The sequence below is a fragment of the Scatophagus argus genome, chromosome 10, assembly GCF_020382885.2.
Source record: "Scatophagus argus isolate fScaArg1 chromosome 10, fScaArg1.pri, whole genome shotgun sequence".
Classification (NCBI taxonomy): Eukaryota; Metazoa; Chordata; class Actinopteri; family Scatophagidae; genus Scatophagus; species Scatophagus argus.
This window is the reverse complement of record NC_058502.1, coordinates 19,715,923-19,736,696: the sequence shown is the minus strand read 5'-3', so window position 1 is coordinate 19,736,696 and position 20,774 is coordinate 19,715,923. Positions and strand designations below refer to the sequence as shown.

General features: G+C 42.4%; 2 protein-coding genes across 6 annotated transcripts in view; one reads left to right on the top strand and one right to left on the bottom strand.

Moving 5' to 3' along the window:
* Window positions 1-19,863, bottom strand: part of thada (THADA armadillo repeat containing) — a 94,988-nt gene extending 75,125 nt beyond the window's left edge. For 3 of the 4 annotated variants that reach the window (XM_046402875.1, XM_046402877.1, XM_046402878.1), the window contains exons 1-23: window positions 19,753-19,863; window positions 19,191-19,267; window positions 18,964-19,073; window positions 18,687-18,817; window positions 17,564-17,712; window positions 17,404-17,436; window positions 17,260-17,308; window positions 16,863-17,056; window positions 16,105-16,199; window positions 15,358-15,581; window positions 14,397-15,127; window positions 14,062-14,216; window positions 13,787-13,942; window positions 13,446-13,553; window positions 13,222-13,345; window positions 12,676-12,821; window positions 12,267-12,495; window positions 12,049-12,184; window positions 11,730-11,866; window positions 11,065-11,211; window positions 9,984-10,144; window positions 2,433-2,542; window positions 105-237 (exon numbers count right to left, since the gene is read on the bottom strand). In XM_046402875.1, coding sequence (XP_046258831.1) covers window positions 105-237; window positions 2,433-2,542; window positions 9,984-10,144; window positions 11,065-11,211; window positions 11,730-11,866; window positions 12,049-12,184; window positions 12,267-12,495; window positions 12,676-12,821; window positions 13,222-13,345; window positions 13,446-13,553; window positions 13,787-13,942; window positions 14,062-14,216; window positions 14,397-15,127; window positions 15,358-15,581; window positions 16,105-16,199; window positions 16,863-17,056; window positions 17,260-17,308; window positions 17,404-17,436; window positions 17,564-17,712; window positions 18,687-18,817; window positions 18,964-19,073; window positions 19,191-19,263 — 3,531 coding nt within the window. In that variant the 5' untranslated portion in view covers window positions 19,264-19,267; window positions 19,753-19,863. The remainder of the gene's footprint in view (window positions 1-104; window positions 238-2,432; window positions 2,543-9,983; window positions 10,145-11,064; window positions 11,212-11,729; window positions 11,867-12,048; window positions 12,185-12,266; window positions 12,496-12,675; window positions 12,822-13,221; window positions 13,346-13,445; window positions 13,554-13,786; window positions 13,943-14,061; window positions 14,217-14,396; window positions 15,128-15,357; window positions 15,582-16,104; window positions 16,200-16,862; window positions 17,057-17,259; window positions 17,309-17,403; window positions 17,437-17,563; window positions 17,713-18,686; window positions 18,818-18,963; window positions 19,074-19,190; window positions 19,268-19,752) is intronic. The other variant, XM_046402876.1, reaches the window with a different exon arrangement.
* Window positions 19,864-20,282: 419 nt separating this feature from the next.
* Window positions 20,283-20,774, top strand: part of plekhh2 (pleckstrin homology domain containing, family H (with MyTH4 domain) member 2) — a 29,951-nt gene continuing 29,459 nt past the window's right edge. For both annotated transcript variants that reach the window (XM_046401919.1, XM_046401920.1), the window contains exon 1: window positions 20,283-20,467. The gene's annotated coding sequence lies outside the window, so the exon portion shown is untranslated. The remainder of the gene's footprint in view (window positions 20,468-20,774) is intronic.

Here is a 20,774-nt window from a genome sequence, read left to right as displayed (position 1 = left end):
CTGCATCTTCTGCATCCTGAAGTCTTTTAAATTCGAACAACTGCCTCTTTCCTCCCCTTGAAATCATCAGTGTGAGTCTGGCAGCATCAACACTGTCTACACACCTGGATGTAGAATGGTATTCCAGCGCTGCGTCGAGTGGCACACAGCTTGGACGACGGGTCGCTGGATTTGACCTCCTCCAGAACCTCAGTCAACCAGCGGGCCGGAAGCTGCTGCAGGGCCTGACTTCCACTCCTTACACACAAACACAACAGAGGTGTAAATCCTTCCATTTTCATATGTGTATATGCACACACACACACTGTATATATTATAAATACATGATTTGGTATGAGTCAAATTAATTTACTTAATTTCATGAATAAATCCAGTCTGTTTCTCCCAACACAACACAAAACAAGTGGGCCCAAAGAGAGTGTTTAAGGGCTTCTGGAAAAATGATAACTCATCATCAGTCATCTCATCTACTGTACAGATGTGACTCCTTCCTTGACATCACAAAAGAAAATATCTGCTCTAAACTGTGACACATTTACACTTTTCTCTGCGGCATCTGGTGAGCGTTTTAAAACAAATGCTAAGAATATGATCTGAAGCAGGTCTAGCAAACACACGCCCACACCCACAAGAAACCGCTTTGCCCATTTCTGTAAGGGGCAGCTGTTTAACAAGAGCCAGTGGAGCAGAGAGGACAAATTAAAACAACCCAATGTGAAGGACAGAGCGAGGGCGAGTGTACTTCATCACACACACTTGACACACCAGGGACTCTCACATTCTCGCTGACAATATGCAGTATGCAGGGTACAGTAAATCAGGGGCACTTATAATATTTACAGTTACACTCAAATTTTCATATTGAGTGCAGAACCCGACCCCTACATGATGCGTTAAGACTGGTTCAGAAACGAAAGTGATAAATGGTTGCAACGTGAGCCTGAAAAAGAAGGTTGGGGACCACTGCAGATATGAATAAAACAAGCCTAACAAGGGAAGTTGGTTTAAGAGAGACCAAACGGAGAAAGTGAAGAGAGACGATAAAAGTAAAAGAAAGAAAAAACGGGAAAGAATGAACACAGAGACAAGGAGACACAGTGAGAGAGTGCAAACACAGTGGAACACGCCGGAGCCAGATCCCAAGGCGGAGCATCAAAAGGCCGTGGTTAAGCACCCCGCAATCAACACCCCGTAACCCAGCACACGGCCTGCATACCATCCACACACTGCTCTTCCCCTCCTGGAAACACATACTCACATCCACACATGCCCAAAGCAGAACACACACACTCCCAGTACTCCCACACGCAACCACTAAAATGTCGCCCTCATTACACAACACACTGCGAGACTGGTTTCTGTACAAGAACAAAACAAGAGAGTTTTGTTTTAACTGCTCGGTGCTGGGTGGTTCAAAGGGAACGCTGCTGCGACGGCTTTGGGGTTTGTCACCTGCCGCAGGGCTAAAGACATCTTCCACATCCCACCACTGAGGAGAACGGAGAGGTTCAAGGAAGAGAGAAGGTCTTTCATGTCGTTCAGAATTAACAGACTGTTTAGTTCCTTCCAGGTAAAAATCAGGTAAAAGTGAGAAAATCACACACAATACTGCAGTCATTTTATGTACCAACATAAGAAGGCTGATGTAACATAGTAACTGGTACTTTAAGGAATATTCCAAAGATCTGCTTTCATATAAGATAGTCTCGGTTATTTGTTTTGCAAAAAAAAAAAACCTACAGTTTGTGGATTTAATGGAAGTTGTGTGGAGGATCTAAATCTTGGTGAGCAACAATAATGTGCACAGTCTGTGCACAGCCTCTGGTCCTGAAGGTTGCTGGGCTTGGGCTCAGTCCAGTCATCCTTACCAAAACTTGTAACTTGTAAACTCTGTAACATAAACCGCAACCTTAACTATAGCTGAAGATCCTCCACATGGATACCGTGTCTCAATATGTTAATCCCCTAAAACCACACATTTACATTCCTGATTGTGTAAACCTTAACAAATGTGATAATATATCTATGTATGTAACAGTAAGTGAGCTTTCAACTTGTATGTATTTATTCTCTTTGGACAGAATCAGCCTCGGTGTTGTTCCCCGTCTCCAGTCTTTGTGCTAACCATAAAGCATAAAAATGGAATTTTATTTTACTTTTTAATTCATTAAATAAACGTGAGTTGACACACTGTCTTCATCAGCGCTTTAGTTTTTTCATGCCTATGCATCTGCGTTGGCTGTCCAGGGGGCTCTCCATAATGAAGAGCGCCGGTCTTGATATAATCAAGTATATTATACCTGAAGAGTGATACTGAGGATTTGCTAATGAGAAGACACACTGAGACTCTGTGTCCTGAAGGGAGCCAATGCCCACAGCCATCCAAGCAGTATTACCTTTCAGCCCTTTGCCCTGAATGTGAAAACACACACCTGCATAGCATGTCAGTGAGGCGTACAAAGCCCACATAAGCCAGTTCAAAGGCGCCACGATGACGGGACTGCAGGAGCTGCTGACGGAAGTACAGACCCACTCCCTCCACCTGTAACAGAGAGATTCAGCAAATGAACTTTCACAAGAGTAATACTGAAAGTGCGTGTGTGTGTGTTTATGACCCTAAAGCCTCATGCTTTACTCCAAGCAGAAATGGAAGAAAAACATATAATGTGACACATCAGGCTGCACATTAGGTGAAAGGCAGTGTGCAGTGCAGCAGACTAGACTGGTTGAAGAATGAGGCAGCAGGACGACATGAGAGCTGCATTTTCCTGTGCACGTAAATGAGGCTATGTTCACACTATTATTCACATATTATTGTTCTTTTGCACATACAGGTTAGTTCAGGACCGTTTTTCGGGGGGGGGGTTATGTTATTTTTTCTTTTAACACTTTGAGCACCATAAGTGAAGTGTCATCTAGTTCCATTATATTCAAAATCTCTGCTGGAGATACATCCAAAATTCAGCAACTCACACCAAATCAATCTAGATGGATAAACAGTACTACAGGGGAAGTATTTACCTGGAAAACTTGCACTATAATTTAAAAACAAATACAGCCTACAGGAACCAGTAGAGATGCAGCTCTATAAAGCAGAGAAAACAATCCCATTGGGTGGGTGGCAGGTGAGTGACATATGTATACATGCAGATTCAGATGAGGGATAGAGTCAACCACCACAAGATATGATACTTTTCCCAAACTTGCGGTCATTACTTATCATGGTAATTATAAGCTGAAAACAGGACGAGTTACAGTAGCCTCTCAACATGTCAGTACCCTGCTGACTGACCTTTTGTTACTGTGGAGAGGAGCAGAGGTTCTCGCCGATGTTCATTGTGCTCTCGTATTACATGCGCATGCTGATGCAACATCTCCAGCTAGAACCCCCAAAGCATTCGACGTTGACGACCATGGCAATGGCCGAAGCTCTGAAGCATTCAGACAGTCCTTCAGAAAACTGAAATAAAATATCCCTGACATGCCAGAGCCCAGAGTGATGTCTTCATATTATCTGTTTAGTCTGACCAACAGTCCAAAAGCCAGGTTAAAGACCCCCAGCCAGAATGGTGACATTTTGATTTTATGTGCTTCAATAATACCTACACATTCAATTTATAATCTGAAAAGCAAAAGAAAAAAAGCTGCTCCTGACATTTGTTTCAAAACTATATTATTTTTAATGTAAGCAAGCTTTTCAGTTACTGATTTAGATTTAAACATCATCACCTACTATCACTTGAGCAATCAGTATATACAAATAACTAAATGTATATGTAATTATTGGGTAACAAAGCACAGAGATTGTCTGTGTGATGAGTCCAACAGTACAAATCCTCACCATTCAAACACTTTGCAACGACTTTGTGGATGCAAAATTCAGCACCTCAAAAACAATGGGCAGTAAATTCAGTGAGAATACTTCCACTGCCACAATGAAAACAAAACCGGGAAGCACTAAGAACTAAATGAAACCCCTGTTGTAGACTTTGCGCTGGTGTGTGAATCATTTTGTTAAGACAAGCAATTACATCTAAATACATGCTATAAAGCCAATACAAAGCCAAAAGAATTACCCCCTACCCAACCCCACGCCTACAAATGACATAATTCCTCTCGTAGTCAATCAAAGGCTGAACTACATTAACTACAGCCTTTCCTCTATTTGGACGGCAAAACGAAGCTCTAACACTGGCTACACTCTTGTTTTAGAGACACCTCTTAGTTTTCAGCCAGTGAGCGCTGAGCATGTCAAGCGTGAGAGCGGCATGTCAGTAGCGTGACAAGTGTGTTCAAATAAGGACGCTGAGACATCCACATAATGGCCACTGTCAGTAAAACCATCCAGTTAGTAATAGTGTTAGCAACATTATTCTAACTATACACATACACACAGCACACACAACTGAGTGCTGTGGCAGTGTGTAAACTGGTGAGTGTGTTGCAGGTGAGGCGGCAGGGCGAGGCGGACGCAGAGCTCCAGTGCCCTGTCATTAAGGCTGTGGTATCACCGCCACCGCAGAGGCAGCCAGGGCTCGACTTAGTCAGGGGTGGCATGGAGGGCACAGGGAGGGGTGGCAAGGCCCCCGGTGCAAAAACACCCTGTGTGAAAAGGGGGAAAAAAAAAAGTCCCAACAGCCCCTTGGGGGATGTAGGGTTAGACACAACATCTAAACTAACACAGACACAGGCCCGCAGAGGAACCAGGAGCACGCCAGTCACTGTAACCGTCAGCAACGAAGCCTGATGTCACCCAATGAAAGAGTAATGATCCACAAAGAGAAAAAGGGCGGGAGAGGTTCTGAAACTGAAAAAAATGAATGAAAGACAAAATATGTGTAAAATGAAAGTATTACAAAAAAGAATAAATTGAAGAAAAATGCAGGGCTTGGCCAGCCTGTTTTTGGCTACATGACTGGTCAGTAAACTCAACTGACCCTGCAGACCTAAAGTGGACTAACTTAAACACCAAAGTATGGACTGAGTAAACCACAGCCGTACCAAGCCCAATGACTTATCACATTGTTGGCCAGAGTGGACTCCTAGGACAGGCCTGACCTCACCGAGGTAAAAATGGCAGCAACAGTCACTGTTAGATGGCCCGTGGCTGCCGGGGCCCAGACCGCTGCGGTGCTGAGCTGGGACGAGCCGGGCCGTGGCTTCGCCTATTTAAAGATTCCCTCCCAAAGGTTCCCGTCTGTGTAACTGTTTAAAAGAGCCGAGCAAGCTTCCTGCATGGGGCAGCGGCGGGTACGAGGGGGGGTACTTTATTTAGATGTCAACTTCCTGTTTGCAAACGTTCCCGTTTCCCAGAAAAACTTCCATGTGTGGAGAGGGAAGTTTCCAAAGTCTTAATTACATGTATGGCTCGGGGCTGTGACAGTGACCCAAATAGCCAACTTCTCCCTTGAGGTCGAGGGTTAGACAGCACTCTGATAATGTTTGTTGTTGTTGTTGTTTGAAGTTCTGGTTTCTAAATGGTACAGACAACAAAAAGCCATAAATTACTATTTCAAATTCTTTCACTACTACTCAATAAACAAATGTTATTCTCAGTTGATTCAGTGCTGCTATCATATAGATGTTGACATGTAATATTAGATGTATGTACAGAGAAGTAAATTACTATACAAATATTTTACCTACAATTGTGACTTGACAATAAGGACTGTAAAGTAATTTAAAAGTCAGTGAAAGAATGTCTGACCCATAATAAAGCAGAAGGTTACAGAGCCTTGCTTAGATCTAAGGATCCATGTATAAATATTGTTAAAAAAACTGAAGAAGACAGGACAAGAAATTCTGGAGTGCTAGACCGAGATACTTTATGCCATTATAGGCAGTTTTATATTTTTATCCTGAAATGGAGAAAGCCTTCACTGAGAGCCCAGAGGGGTTTTTTGTGTATTTCTCCCACATGTTCGCCAGGACAATTGAACTGATCAGCGCCATCGTTAATGTTATTCGTAACACCAGTACTTTTCCTACAAGTCAAGAACTGTATTGTGAAAAAGACAAATTTATTTTCTAAGTGTCAGCACGATATGAACTGAACCAAATCTATCGGCAGACCTCCCGCTGTCAACTTCACGGTTTGTCCTCGTGTTTGAATACCTGATATGCACCTGAATCCACCCATGACAACAACGGAGAGACTTGTTGGTAAACCAGATTAGGACAAAGGAAAACCATTACATGATTTAACATTTTTCACTTGCACGAAAGTGAACTAACACCATTTTCATTCCAATACTTTTTTCTTTTTTGTCTTCATCTGTACCACAGTTGACAGTGTCCTTATTTGTCCTTCACATGGCATATCTCACTTATTGATGTTAATAACAACAAGTGGAACAACAGCTTTATAGTCTCAAGCACGACTGCCTGATATCACTACCTATTTACCTATTACTTCAGATTTAGAGCCTAAAAAGTCTGTGTTCAAACTTCAAAGTCAGATTTCTGCATAATAAACACCACATAGTTCATTCTGTAGTGACCAATAAAATGAGATTTAGGATACTTGCTTGTGTGTATCATCATTTGGACCATCTCTCACAGGCACAGGAGATTTGTAGCAAAAAGTTGTATACGTGACATGAACAGAACATCTTTTCATTCCACTGTGGGAGTCTTTGAGGGCAATATTAGGGGGGCATACAAACTACTTTTAGAATTTTGACAACCACAATGGTGTAAAAGTAAATATTGTGCTTTAGAGAGCAAATACAGAGTCATGCTGGTCAAAGCATTCCTATTGTGTTAAAAACAGTAAGTGTGCGTGCGTGTGTGTATTTCTCCCTTTGCTTTAGAGTGGCCAAACAAATGGTCTGTCTTCTCCGTGCAACCGGGACTCCAACCGATCCAGGCAAACCTATGCCAATAAACACCAGAGCTGTCAAACTCCAGCTGACCAGCAACCTTGGTGGTCTGTCACACTCACACAGTGGAAGCATGGTCACGCACACATAAAAACAAAACACACTAAAAACAGAGTGCAAAACAGTGCTACACCTTTCCTTTTCTCTTTGTTAGGTGGTTCTGTCTCCCTGCCTTCACCAGCCATCATCAGCAAAAGTTCACAATGTAATACAATGCATCATCTTTGCTGAAAAAGTCTAAAAATAATGTATTTATTGATCACCAGCAGAAAAATAAAGTAATAAAACCATTGCCATTAATTGCCTCCATCCACAACTATTGCTGTTGCTATGGTGCCACCCAGCGACAGAAACATGTGCAGCGTTGCCAGGCCAACAAGGATGGAACACAGGATGCTGGCTGAGGAGGTGTTGGGCTCACACCCATTTTGGAAAGAGATGTGTTTTGGTCACTCACACACACATACACACTATACACATATGTGCCCATGCATGTCATCACTGCGGTAGGGCAGAATGACTACGTCCGCCAGACCCAACTTTCCAAACACTACTGGAATCACACCATTGACTGTTAATGCTAACACATACATACACACACACACACACACACACACTATTCGCACACGCACACACACCAAGCGTGGAACTGATGACAAGCGAGTGAAAAAGAAAAAGAGATGCGGTAAAGACGCAGAGGACAGGAGTTCACATTTTCCTCAAGTCCACGTGGTCCTCCCCATTGGTTATGTAAGGACACCCATCGCCATGGTTACCACAGCGGACAACACGGCATCCATGAAATCGCCATCAATGATCTCTTCAGGACACTGTGGTTGTGACATCATTATCGAGTCAATTTTTGCAGCAACAGTTAAGATGACTGTGGCTGCTTTACAGAACTTGATATTCAGCCTGACAGTGTCCATTTGGTTTAGAGGAAACACTGAGCAAATGTAATAAAATTAATGGGGCATGGAATCGAAGAATAGTGATGAGCCAAACTGAGATGCATACATAAATTTCATGTATCTATACACAATCAGGTCAAAATAATTTCATACTTTTTGTGTAGATGGGTCAGTGCCATAAACAATTAAGTCAGCATTGGCAAAGTCACTGTAGAAGACTTTTCAACATTAACTTTTAGCATTTGACTAAACTGGTCCCCAAGTATCTCTCAACATTACTGGATTAGTAAAGATGCAGTTTTGAGAAAAACTAGTATTCACTTTCTTGCCAGGGAAAAAAGATGATATTTTTCTGGCAAATATGAGAGACCAATCAGCAGCCAGTCAGCTTAGCACAAAGACTGGAGCTAGCTATGACCAAAAGTAGCTAAATCTGCCAGCACCTTTAAAGTTCACTAACTAATTAGCTAAACACAGTGATATCATATCATATTACACTAATATATACAATACAATAATAATAAAGAGAATGTGGGTCAAAAACAAGAGAATATGAATGATAAGTTTAGTTAGTTAGTTAGTTAATTGTCTCTTTCCAACATCCAAGTGTTTAGAATAATGATTCCCACTTGTACACCTGGGCCATTGTAGTCACTTTATATCTCAATTGATGTTGTGTTTGTTTTTCCAATTGAAAACAGAGTATTGATAAGAAAAACCAAAAATTGATAGAATAGATATGAAAGAAAAATGAACAATATGAAATGTAAAAGCCAGTTGCTCAAAAATAACATATAGTTTAATGCAGGGCGTGCTGCTAACCCTGTGGTAAACTGACTGATGATGATATCTTAGCACAAAGACGTTCCCCAAAACACTGCAGGTAAAGAACATCGCACAAACACAAAAACACATACTCAGCACAGAGTACAGCATGATACTTCCTACTTCCTCTCTCAGGAGTGCACATGAATGGTCAACAAGCAAATACAAACACGCTCACGTACACACACACACACACTACATCCCCTATGCAGGCAAACACAGCCCATGTCTGGTGCCCTTGTTATTATGGATGTTCACATGCTGAACCACTCAGACAACTATTCCTGTGTGAGTTTGTCTGTGTGTCTATGTATGTGTGTTTGTGCGTTGTTTGCCATGCTCAATGTTTTCCTGCTGGTCGTGGAAGTGATTTGGAAAGAATGCAGTGGAAAGGGAGGGGCGTCGCGGCCGTTAAACCAGCAGGGTCGGGCCTCAAATGAAAGCGCAGAGCTAACGAGGGCGGATGCTAATTGAAGAGGCTCACAGCGTGGTGTCACAAACACACACATAACATCATTCCCCACTACTGTACATATAGATACAAAGACGGAATACATACTTGATTTAATTACAAAAGTAAAGGAGTTTCTAGATTAGCTGAGACAACATCAACGTCCACCTTAGGGTCAGTTAGTTGTATTTTTAAATGAGCATCATGTTTAAGGATGGATAACAAGTTCATCCAGATGACGGCGTGGGAGAGCTGAGCAATGGTAGCAGATGTCTGAAGTCACCTCTGTCAGATATGCAAAGCTTCTGACTCACAAAACATATACTGGGAGGAGGGATCTCAGGCTATTATATTTTAGTTCATAATGTGATATATTGCTAGTGGATTAGCACAGCAAGCTGAAGGATTTTTATGTAATTCTTAATGAGATGTAGAATTGCATCCAACTGACCTTTTCTCTTCCAATATTGATTTTCAATACCAGCATTCACTTTCCAGCACATTAAAAATGTGGATACCACACCCTGTTCAACTTCCTGTGATCACATTTACATCTCAGTAATAAAAACGCTGTCTCCTTCTCCTTTGGATTAATTTTTGGGTCACTGTGGACAGGACCTTTCAGTCGTTGAACTAGATTAGCTGACTGCCTCAGAAGGAGAGAAGAGAGACCCAGGATGGCAGCCACGCTGACCCTGCTTGGATGTAAGGCTGGTTTTCATGCAGTTTATTTATATTAATTACAATATAGAATATCACCACACTTACAGCATCCTTTAACTGGCTGGTCAATGAGCTAAAACCAACCTACTTAAAAGCAGGCTAGATGCTACTGTACATGAGACAGCAGGAGCAAGAGCATGAGAAGCAGGTTTGTCTGTGTGTGTCTGGGTGTGTAGCACGTCAGGATCTCACCTGCGCTTCTGTGATGAGCCCAGTGTGTGGGTCCGAGTTGTCACTGGTGTAGTGCAGAGGAAGGCTCTGACACAGCTGTCCAAGCAGCATGGCCACTTCCTTCATGCTCCGCCAGCAGCATACCAGCACCATCTGGGCTGTCACCCTGTAGCCCTCACCGCCTGGAGCCGACACACACACAAATATGAAAAAGTGACATGGAAAGGTTTGATCAATTTTTGTTTCATTAACAAATAAGTAAAATATTGTTTTTTCTGATGAAGCTCATATCCTATCCTGTAGCTGCTTTAGTTGTTTATGTTGGGTCATACATATTGTACATTCCCAAGCCCAAACAAACACACACAGACACACTCCCTCCCTATCACTGTAAAGTTACAGTAGTTCAGGTATTCATTTATTAAGTTCCTAGAAGCACTGGACTGTGTACTATGTAAATATACCATGCAAAAATGAGGTCAAACACCACCCCCATCAGGACATTACCAGTACTGCAGACCTCAGAAATGTCCTCTTCTATCATAGGTAATAAATTAAATAAAAAAACAGTAATAATAATAATGATATGACACAACCAGTGCCAGGAGCTTTCAGTGTATGATACTGTGATTCCCCCTCTACAATCCCTCTCATTTGCTCGGTCCAATTTCGAATTGTTTGCCATGTGTTGAGTATCTGTGAACATACAGACGTAAAGCTGGAATATTCTAAGCCTTGGTCAAAAAATATTGAAGTACAAAATCAAAAATGGCCATTTGCCATTCTTCGTTCATTCTTCATTCATTCTGACTGTGTCGAGTAACAGACCAAATCAGCAGCCAAACAACAAGAATTAACTTGTTAACTAACTATTGTTTTCAAAACACTGACATACATCTGTCTCATGTAGTATCTTTGCAGCATCAGAGTGCTTTACCTCATGTCTCTATCACTGTAACCCCACTTCAACATTCACAATTTCAAAAAAGTTCAAAAAGAGTAAATCTGAGCAGGTGTACTGGACTGTTCAGAATAACAGAGCATAGCAAGATATCTATGAGTGTAATGTTGAACAGCATCAGTATAACCGTCTCTAACTCACCAGTGTCCAGTGACGGTGTGTGTTTGATCTGGGTCTGTGTGTGATCTTCTCCGTGGTGTGTGTCCAACTCTCGGGCGCTAGTGAAGAAGTCATTGGTGTCTCTGGGCTGAATCTCCTGCAGGATCCTCTGCAGACCGGCTGAAGTGTCTGTCCAAACACACACAAAAAAAGTCATATTCTCAAAATTCATCCTCTCCATGTTGTTTTCTTCTAAAAGTTCAATGGTAATATTTTCCTTTTGTTGACAATCAATTGAATATAATCTGCATCAAAAATGTGAAAAAATTGTATGTATTTCAGTATTTTACATTTTTGTAATTTTGTTAGCATATTATCCTCAATCTTTTACTGTCTAGAATAAACAGTGACTCTTTGTAATGCAGGATTTCCAACAATTTCACAGGTTTTGGACACACAAGCTGTGAATCATTTCAGATGTTTTATTATTGTTTTTTCATGAACCGCAAACCGCTTTTCCTAAAATATTTACTTAAAATGAAGGAAAGTGAAAATAAATGGAAAAAATGGAAATGTAGGAAAATACTAGTTACTTCAAGGTATTTATGCAGTGTCCAAGTGAATATCCTCAATGAAGCAAAGCAGAGTAAAATCTTATACTCGCTATCTCTGAAAATATTCTTGTATTATGGAAACTGAATGTTTACCTGAGTCAGTATCCATGGGGATGAGCCCTTCTGGGGAGGAGCTCTGGACTACAGGGGAGACCACGTCAGACATCCTGTAGCACACAGTAATCAGTTCTGACACCAGATGTCTCCACTGCTCAGTCTGGCTCAAACTCCTGAACGCACAAACATATAGGAAAAAGGTAAACATATGACTCATGGGTGAATTGGAAATACAGGATTTTGTACTTGTGGGAGGTCGTGAAATCTTTCCTCCACTGCAAACAGCAAAGCAACAGATCTAAATAGAAGTAAGTCACTTAAAATATGTACGTGTTGTAGTGATTCATGTGCTCACTCAGTGTTTAGATGCTGCAGGACAGCAGTGATGCAGTGGGCTCTGCCGTAGAGAGGACAGGAAGCAGCTGCCTGCAAGAGAGACGACTCGGCCCTTGACACTTCTGACTTCAGAGAGTGCAGCAAGAACTGAACCACTGGGGAAAGAACAAGAAAGTTCTCATTGTTAACGTGAAAACGCATACATGCATTTCTGAGGACTACACATCTGGAGCTTACCGGCCAGTGTGTTGAGCTCCAAGATGACAGTGTCAGAGGGCTGGGATGGTGGGGACGGAGGCTGGAAAAGGAGGCCCTGCTCCTGCGCGCAGTGCAGCAGAGCCTGGCTCAGGTCCGGCTGGTGGAGCAGCAGGTTGAGGAGGTGGGCTGCTGTGACACTGTCAAAGGGCTTAGTGCTGGTGCTGAGGTCCAGAGCAGCCTGAAGGACACAACGCATCCTCTCCTGGACCTAACATCAGAAATACCAAGGTGAGGTCAGCAAAACAGTTTGAAAGATATCAAACTGTGGCAGTGACAACAAAACTTATGCTGGCACAAAACATGCTTTTCTATTATTGTTGTTGTTGTTTTAGGTTGGATAAGTATATTATCTTCAGCGAAAATAACTGTGCTTGGTCTTCATATTAACCTGCAGTCCCACAGCTGATGGTGGGAGTTGCCTTAGTAACGTTGACCCCAGTTGCTTGACTTCCAGGAAGTTGCTGGCAACACAGTAGAGGACGTTCTGAGCATGGGCAGAGGTCACTACTTCGCCCAGGGCAAACACCTCAGGCCCTGAGGAAAACAAAATGACAGAGGTGGAAAAAACACAGGAGGGGATGGAGAGGGACAACAGGTAGAGCAGACGCCAAGCCAGCTGGAGCGTCAGGTTGGCATAAAAGTAAAGAGGCTGGCTGCTAACGGACAGTCTGCTGGTTCAGGCACTAACAGAAAGATGCTGTGAGCTGACCATGGTGCTGCAAAGAAATGTGCCAAGCATCATCACTGAAGTGTCCTTGAGTAAAGCACTGAACTCTTTGGTGAACTTTTGTGACATTGTTATGCACTATACTATATGATCGGAAAGACAAATGAGAATACAGTAGTTATTGACAGTGGGAACATTTTTACACAGCTGTGAGGTGTAAAGTTTGGTAAGTCTTACATGACTTCTAGTGACGTGCAGTGGGTGTACCTGTGCTGAAGGTGAAGAGCTGGCCCAGCAGACACAGCAGGTGGAGGGACACAAGGCACTTAGAGAAGGAAGCCCCTGGAAGCAAAACCTCCAGCAGTCTCACACACATCCAGTGCAGGAACTCCTACACACACAAACACACAACAAGCCTTCGGTTTGTTTTTATGAAACAAAAAGATGCAGCTCTGCGTTATTTTGTTTGTTTGTGTGTGTGTGTGTAATACCTTGTACAGATGCAGTGTGTGTTGGTCTCTTTCTCGCTGCTCCTGGTCTCTCTCCTGGATGAGTTTCTTCTGCAGCATCAGAGCGCTGTCCTTCATTCTACAAAGCAACTGTGGAGCAGAGGATTTCAGGCTAGTGACAGCTTTCAGTTGATCATTAAATCAAAGGGGAAAGGTTTGTTAGTATTGAGGAACCCTCTGAAAATCAAAATCCAAGTACTTCCATTTCCCAGCCCACCTATTGACTGTACATTACAAGCTTAATATTTCAATTTCAGTAAGGAAATAAAATCTATTTTCAAAAAAATTCAAACACCACAGAGTATGTGAGGTAAACAGCTGACCTTCTTCAGCAGGCTGACAGTCTGCTGTCTGACGCCTGGTGACTGACTGTTAAGATTAGGTGGCAGAAAGTGGCGGATCAGGTCCATTTCCTGTGAGGTCAGAACTTCAGTGCTGCGGTGGCTTTCACACACCAAGCCCAAAGCATCCATCCTCACCTGTGCGGATTAGATTACACACTAATGAAATGCTGAAGAAAACACATAAAAAGATAAAAATAAAAACACTTGCAATATCAAAAACAAACACACATCAGGCATCAAACAGACGTACTCACTTGATCATGTTTGTGTACCAGAGCTTGCTTGAGTAAGGACAGCGGCACCAGTCCTCCCCACAGACCCTCCTCCGACGATGGAACGACACCCTGGGCTCTGGCTGCCCGCAGACATGTCATGAGTGCTCCGAGAGCTCCTCTGCTGCCGGAAGGACCTGACAAGGATAGATAGAACAGCCTTAACAACAAGATTTGAAGAAGAGCTTCCTTGCCATGAAAGAATGCTCTGCAAAGTTGAGATACATTAATACACAGCCGACATACCATGAGGGAAAGAAAGAAAATGGCAGCAGATATATGAGAATATTTATGTGCAGAGATTTGTGTATTTGTACCTTTACCTGTGCTGCACGGTGGTGTGTCCTGCAAAGCTTGTACCATGTGCGCCAGACTAGATGGGCTGCAGCGTAGCAGCTTGGGCAGGAAATAGTCCAGGATGTATGTGGTCTGGTCCAGTCTGGCACGGCACAGCACCTGTAGCAGAGGGGTTACCCACGTCTGATGCCAGCACTCCATCCAATCCTCAGTAGCTGTTTTGCGTGCTGCACCAGCCTCACTCGCCAGCTGGGCCTTGTGGCTGACAAACAGCCTCTCCAGGAGGTCGCTGGCATAAGGAGCCAGAGTCTGGTCCCCCATCAGGCCCAGGAGACTTGAAGGCAGCTGGCGCTGGATGTCAAGCAGGTACCCTGCCCCATACAGATCCACGAGGCAGCCCAAGGAGCCGTACTTCCCCCTCATGTGCCACTCCAGCCCCAGCAGGCTTTGGGTGAGCTCCGTGACGTAAGAATCTTTGGTTGGGTCAGTGGTGGAGGGGTTTGCACGCTGATGGAGGAGGAGGAGGTTGTGGAACAGGGAGCGGGTTTGGTGGCGGACTCCATCCAGTGGGTGCTCCCAGTGAGAATAGATGTGCTCCAGCAGATGTTGCTGTAGCTCTGAACCCCCGCTGAGGCACTGCGCAAGGCGGGCAGGGCAGGGCTGATCCCCCCCCTGCAGGCAGTCCAAGGCAGCACCGCTCCACAGGGTCAGCACCCGAGCTACCACCATGGCTGTACTGGACTCTTTTATACTACAGCAGAAGAAGAACAAAAAACAGACACGCTGTTTACTGTTCAGGAAAGCTTGATTTGTTTGTTTGGTTTTTTTTTTTCAGAGATGGTTCATGCAGATCAAGCTTTCAAATATAACATTACTGATTTTAATCACTTAAATCATCAATGAACTTTTAATTTTGCTCCTTCCTCTGCGATGAAAGGACTGAGCAGCGAGTATGGAGATGAGATTATGGATCAGACCTACCTGACATCAAGATCCAGTAGCGTGTTTGGGACCGACAGCAACAATCGTTCCCACTGCGGCCCTGGGAGAGCGCTCTTCCAGCTCAACATGGCCAGAGCCCCGTGACACAGATACAGAGCGACACCGGGCGGGCGACCACGGGTACACAGACCCTCGCACCTCTGCTTTAGCCAGCAAGGGGCTGAGTCCAAACCCTGCGTTGAACTGCACAGCAAACTGCACACCTGCCACACAAGAATGACCACAAGCATCAAATGTAAATGCTTATAGCACATTTCAGCTCAAATTAAAAGTCATTTTGAAACCATTTAGGTACAGACTATTTAGGTTTAGGTGAACAGAGGTTACGCACAAATGTGCGTAACGTTGCTCAAATTTACACTTTTAATGAAGTACCAACTGCTTTACTTTACATCAAGGGAAACTGAGTGGCATTTTTCACCAGCTTTTGACATTTCATACATCAAGTAATTGATAAAATGATCTGCAGATTAATATTTCATATATTCGGGTAATACAGCAGCTAAACAAGAAGGTAACTGCACACTGATTTTGAGCTGCTGCTTTGAATGTTTTAATATGAAAAGGAACTATTGTTTTATGTAGTTGTTAGACATACATTCATGCTATACGTGTGCATATGCATATTACACTCACTGTGTTACGTGTTAAAGACTGACATTTATATCCAAGATCATCACTTTCTGAGTTAATCTCTTTCAGCACAGAAAAGTATGCATAACTCACCACAGAGGCAACATCATCTCCACAACCCATGACGGACCTGATCAATAACACCACAGCCATGCCGGCTGTACTCTGGACAGACTGGATGAACTCCTCTGGAAACAGACAAAAAGAAAAAAGGGAAGAAAGAAGTGAGAGGAAGATACTGACACTGATGGGTTTGCAGTTTCATATTTTTCATTTAAGAGATTAAACTGCCCCCATTTAAAATTCTTTAGCAGTCGTGAGTTTGGTAAGCTAATGAAAGAGTTTTGTTGACCTCCAGTTACTAAAACTGAGGCTCCATTGTACTCCATCTGCTCCCATGAAGCTGCCAAGATTAGTGCTTGTGAACATAAGCAGCACTGGTCAAAATGTTTGTAATCACAGGGACATTTCCACTGAATATAACAGAGACATAGCAACTAGAGCTGCAGACTGGCAAGAAGCTGGTGATACGACACACATCACTGTCGCAATATTGTAATAGGGTGATATGTAGGTTTTTAAATGTAATTTATGGGGGCCTGTTATAGTATAAAGACACCACCATATGTGTAAAATCTGAATAAAAAAAACATGATGAAAAGGAACTATTGTTTTATGTAGTTGCTAGACATACATTCATGCTAAACGTGTGCATATGCATGTTACACTCACTGTGTTAAGTGTTAAAGACTGACATTTATATCCAAGATCATCATCTTTAGGTTGGAATGTCCATTTCCATCAGGTGGGTCTCTGTATATGTTTTAATATCTCTGAGTCTTGTTCCTTACCATCAGTGAGGATGTGTATGTAGCAGCCGAGGAGGCTGCTCAGTGCGTCCTCCAGCTCGCAACGATTCTTTTCAGTCTGCAGGGCAGTACTGACGGTCTCCTGGGTTCTCTGGATCACCAACATGGAGGTCTTTACTGCAGCCAGACAGGACTGCATTAGCTGGGCCTGGGCTATGTGACGTCCTGCTAGGCCACTTGGAAGACAGCAGGGGGCGACAGAGACACATGGATTATCTATAAGCTACAATCACACACATATGGCACACTTTATCCCATCACGGAAAGAATAAGAGAAATTAATTTTCATTGTTTAAAACTGAGTCTCAATTAAATAATAAAAATAAAGTACAAAACATATGAAAGAGAAGAATACTGAATACAACATATGCCTCTATACCTGTTCTGGTGGAGGTATTCACTCAATCCCTTGTGAAGGAACTGCAACACTACAGACAGGAGAAGAAAATCAAAGAAAGGCTTTCATAACAATTAAGACATTCCTCACTTGATCCTTTTTAAATGAGTAATATTTGACACTAACCTTCAGGCAGAAGTCTGTTAATACATCCCTCACCTGGCAATGAAGAATTTTGAAAAGGGAGTTATTTATTTTAAAAACAGGAAGTAAGGTTTATCTGATGTTTGTAGGAATCAAGAGTTAAACAAATCAGCCACAAAAGCACAGACGACAACACTCTCACCGAGAGTGAAGCCATCCAGACAGGCCGTGATGGTGTCAACGATGTTTGGGTATCGGTCTGATGTTGGGTGGGACAGACAGTCGGACAAGCAGGCAGATAAACTGTTCACAGTTCGCTCTTGTAGCCAAACTGGAACTGAACCTAAGGCACTGAGGAAAGCAAAACATAGATGTGTTATTTGTCAGATTTTCACAAAACATCCTCAGCCTAAAAGTTGCTCCTGGCAGAGACAGAAAAAGCCATTTAGTGCTAAGTAAAGTAGCTCCTAAATTGGACGTAAACCAGTGAACTAACAGTCCAGTCAGCTGCTGCAGGCAATCTCTCTCATTTAATCACTGAGGTTGAAAAACAAAAATAATTAACTTTTAATCCATATTTTGATGGCATCCATTTAATTCAGGATTCAACCTTCTCACCAACATATCAAAAACAAACCAAAAACACTGGAGATAACACAACTCAAAGCTACTTGGACACCAACAAAATAAAGTTTGTAGCTCAGCCTCAGCTGTCTAACAGAATTACAGCAAATAGTAAAGGAGGTTGGAGTCCTCTTTGTTCCTGCCTAAAAGTTGTTCTTAGTAGCTTTGTGAGCAGCTCTTCATAGGAAACCCTTAGTAAAGAACTTTTAGCTCTTAGAGGTAGGATAAGATCCCGTGTGAGTACAGTCACAGCAAACACAAACAAACAAGTGAGAAACAAGTTAAACTATTCAAACCTACAGACTTTCATCTCTGCCATCAGAAAGTTTATTCTTACAGCCAGAGTAAACTACTATTTACTATGTTGTACCTTTTACATGATATCATACCACACATCCACACACACCCTAACAGCAGCTGACTATACTAATGATCACATCTCATTATATTTCCATAGCTATAAGGCCAGGTCACGACATTTTGTACTGATGTTGTTTGGATGAGGATTTAGATTCTACGATTTCAGTTACAGAAGGATCATTTCCCGCTATTTGTCATTTGAAGGCAAAATAAAATCTGAGATGAAAAACTGGTTGTTTCACTGGAATCTGACCACTGAGATAGCATTAAAGACTGTGTTTTCCATCTCAATTACCTGAACAAATGTGTTTCTCAAAGAATACTAAGATTTAGCTATGTACCTGGCAACGGCTCGTCGTAGGGGGTTCTTGGCCTGCAGGGAGGTGAAGATCAGAGACAGGGTGTGTAGACAGGCTCCCAGAAGAACTCCATCAGGCTGCTCTTCACTCAGCGACTCCAGCTGGGACCCCGCCTGGTGCAGTATGAACACACAATGGTCATTTTCTGTGTTACAGCACCCCGCTCCTCTACATGGTTAGTTTATTAATGTCAACACAATGCACATCTAAGCAAATGCACAAAAATCTTTCTGCTTGATATCGCGCTCCCAAAACCAACCTTTTTGACCAGCTGGATCTGCTGCACGGGCTCTGTCAGCTCCAAACAGGACTGCAGGGTCTGGGCAAGCTGCCTGACTCCATCTTCTCCTCCATCCACAGAGAGGGACGCTAAGAACGATCACACATAGCTAAACATGAAATTACTGAGGTATATACATTGCAGACGTGGAGTCAAGTTCCATGTCTTTGTTTTCTTAGTAATCATAGTCAGTTTGGACACAGTACCTAATAGCTTATGCAGTCTGTCCTCATCCAAAACCACAGCCTCGACTTTGGCGGTCTTCTTCTTCACCACCATGACTCTGTGTGAGGAGCATCAGTGTTTATCCAAAACAGCATGGCTTAGTCATAGGCAACAGAAACTAATTCTAATTCAAAATTCAAAATAATAAATAATAATAGCCAATTCAAAATAAACGAAATTTCACTTCTTAAGTAGTACTTTTGGATAAATGATTCGTCTAGTGTTTGCAAATTAACATTTTTTTAAAAAAACATGTCACCCCTAAACCCCGTTTATCTGTCACTCACACATAGGATATGACAACCTTATGTCAACACTTTCTTTGGTTTCTGCATATTTCGTTTTGCCTTAGCTAACAGTCCTAATGTTGGGACTACTGTTAGCCAACTATTGCTAGCTATCTGGCACTGAGTTTGCGTCTGAAATTAAAAGGTGAAACAGACACAATGAAGAAAACAATGAAGCAATACAACAACGAAACGCTCGGAAAGAGTCGAACAGCTAACTTAAAAAGTAAACTTAAATATAAATAAGAGCATTCACCTCAGTTCAGCATGTGGTTTACTTGCAGGTCTTCTGTTTCAGCTGGTAGCTGTGTTTGATGTCAAGTTTAAGCTTGAAGAAACTTTTACTTCCGGCATTAATTTTTCAGTATAAAAAACTTTAGTCACCTAGCCCGGTAACACAAAATAAAAGTCCACTCATATCTTCTTATGACGCCATTTCTATTATTTATTTAATGTAGTGCGAAAAACAAAATATGTTGAGCAAAATCTGTGCTTGAACAGGATTCACAAACTTGCTTGTATTTTATAAATCACCAATTTGAAGCCGCGCTTCCTGTGTCGTTCTCGTAAATTTGACAAACCTTTGGGTCATGCTGCACATGGTAGACGTCACTTCCTACAAACTGTTCCAGACCGCCCTAAGAAGATGGTCTGTCCATAAAATAGCGCTCCTGTTTCTTATTGGTGCATCATATCCGTCAATCAAACACTGATTTAACTGCTCTGTGTCTATGAGAAACGCCTACCGAATACATGATTGGACGTATTGTGCGAAACCACACCCTCTGAATCCAACTCGTCTCCAACTTTTGCCCGATAGCTGAAATGAAATCCTGTAGGAAAGAGAGAAATTCAACATTTTCACTCGTGAATTAGGATTTTCTCCACAGGAATAACATGGGATATATAGACGCTGGAGTTGACATGGCGTGAAGTCCCTCGTTTAGATTCTATCCATCAAATATCTTAGGGTAAGTCGCGAAACTTTAGTGAAAATGCAGGTTTTCAATTAAATGGGAAACGCAGGGGGGTTGTGTATGTAATTAACAGAGTTATAGATAAAGGTCTTTTTATAGCAAAGATACAGTGTTTTTGTACACTTGGAAGACAGCTGGCGCTGAAACCTTTGCTGAATACCAGATTTCCATTTGGCCGCTATTTGGTCGTACAGTGACGTGAGAAGCACTATTTATTTGACACTCGTGAATGTGAATATATCCTGTTTGTCGTGGATTCACTATGTTGAAGAAAACAAAGTGTTTGTTTGTTTCTTTTACT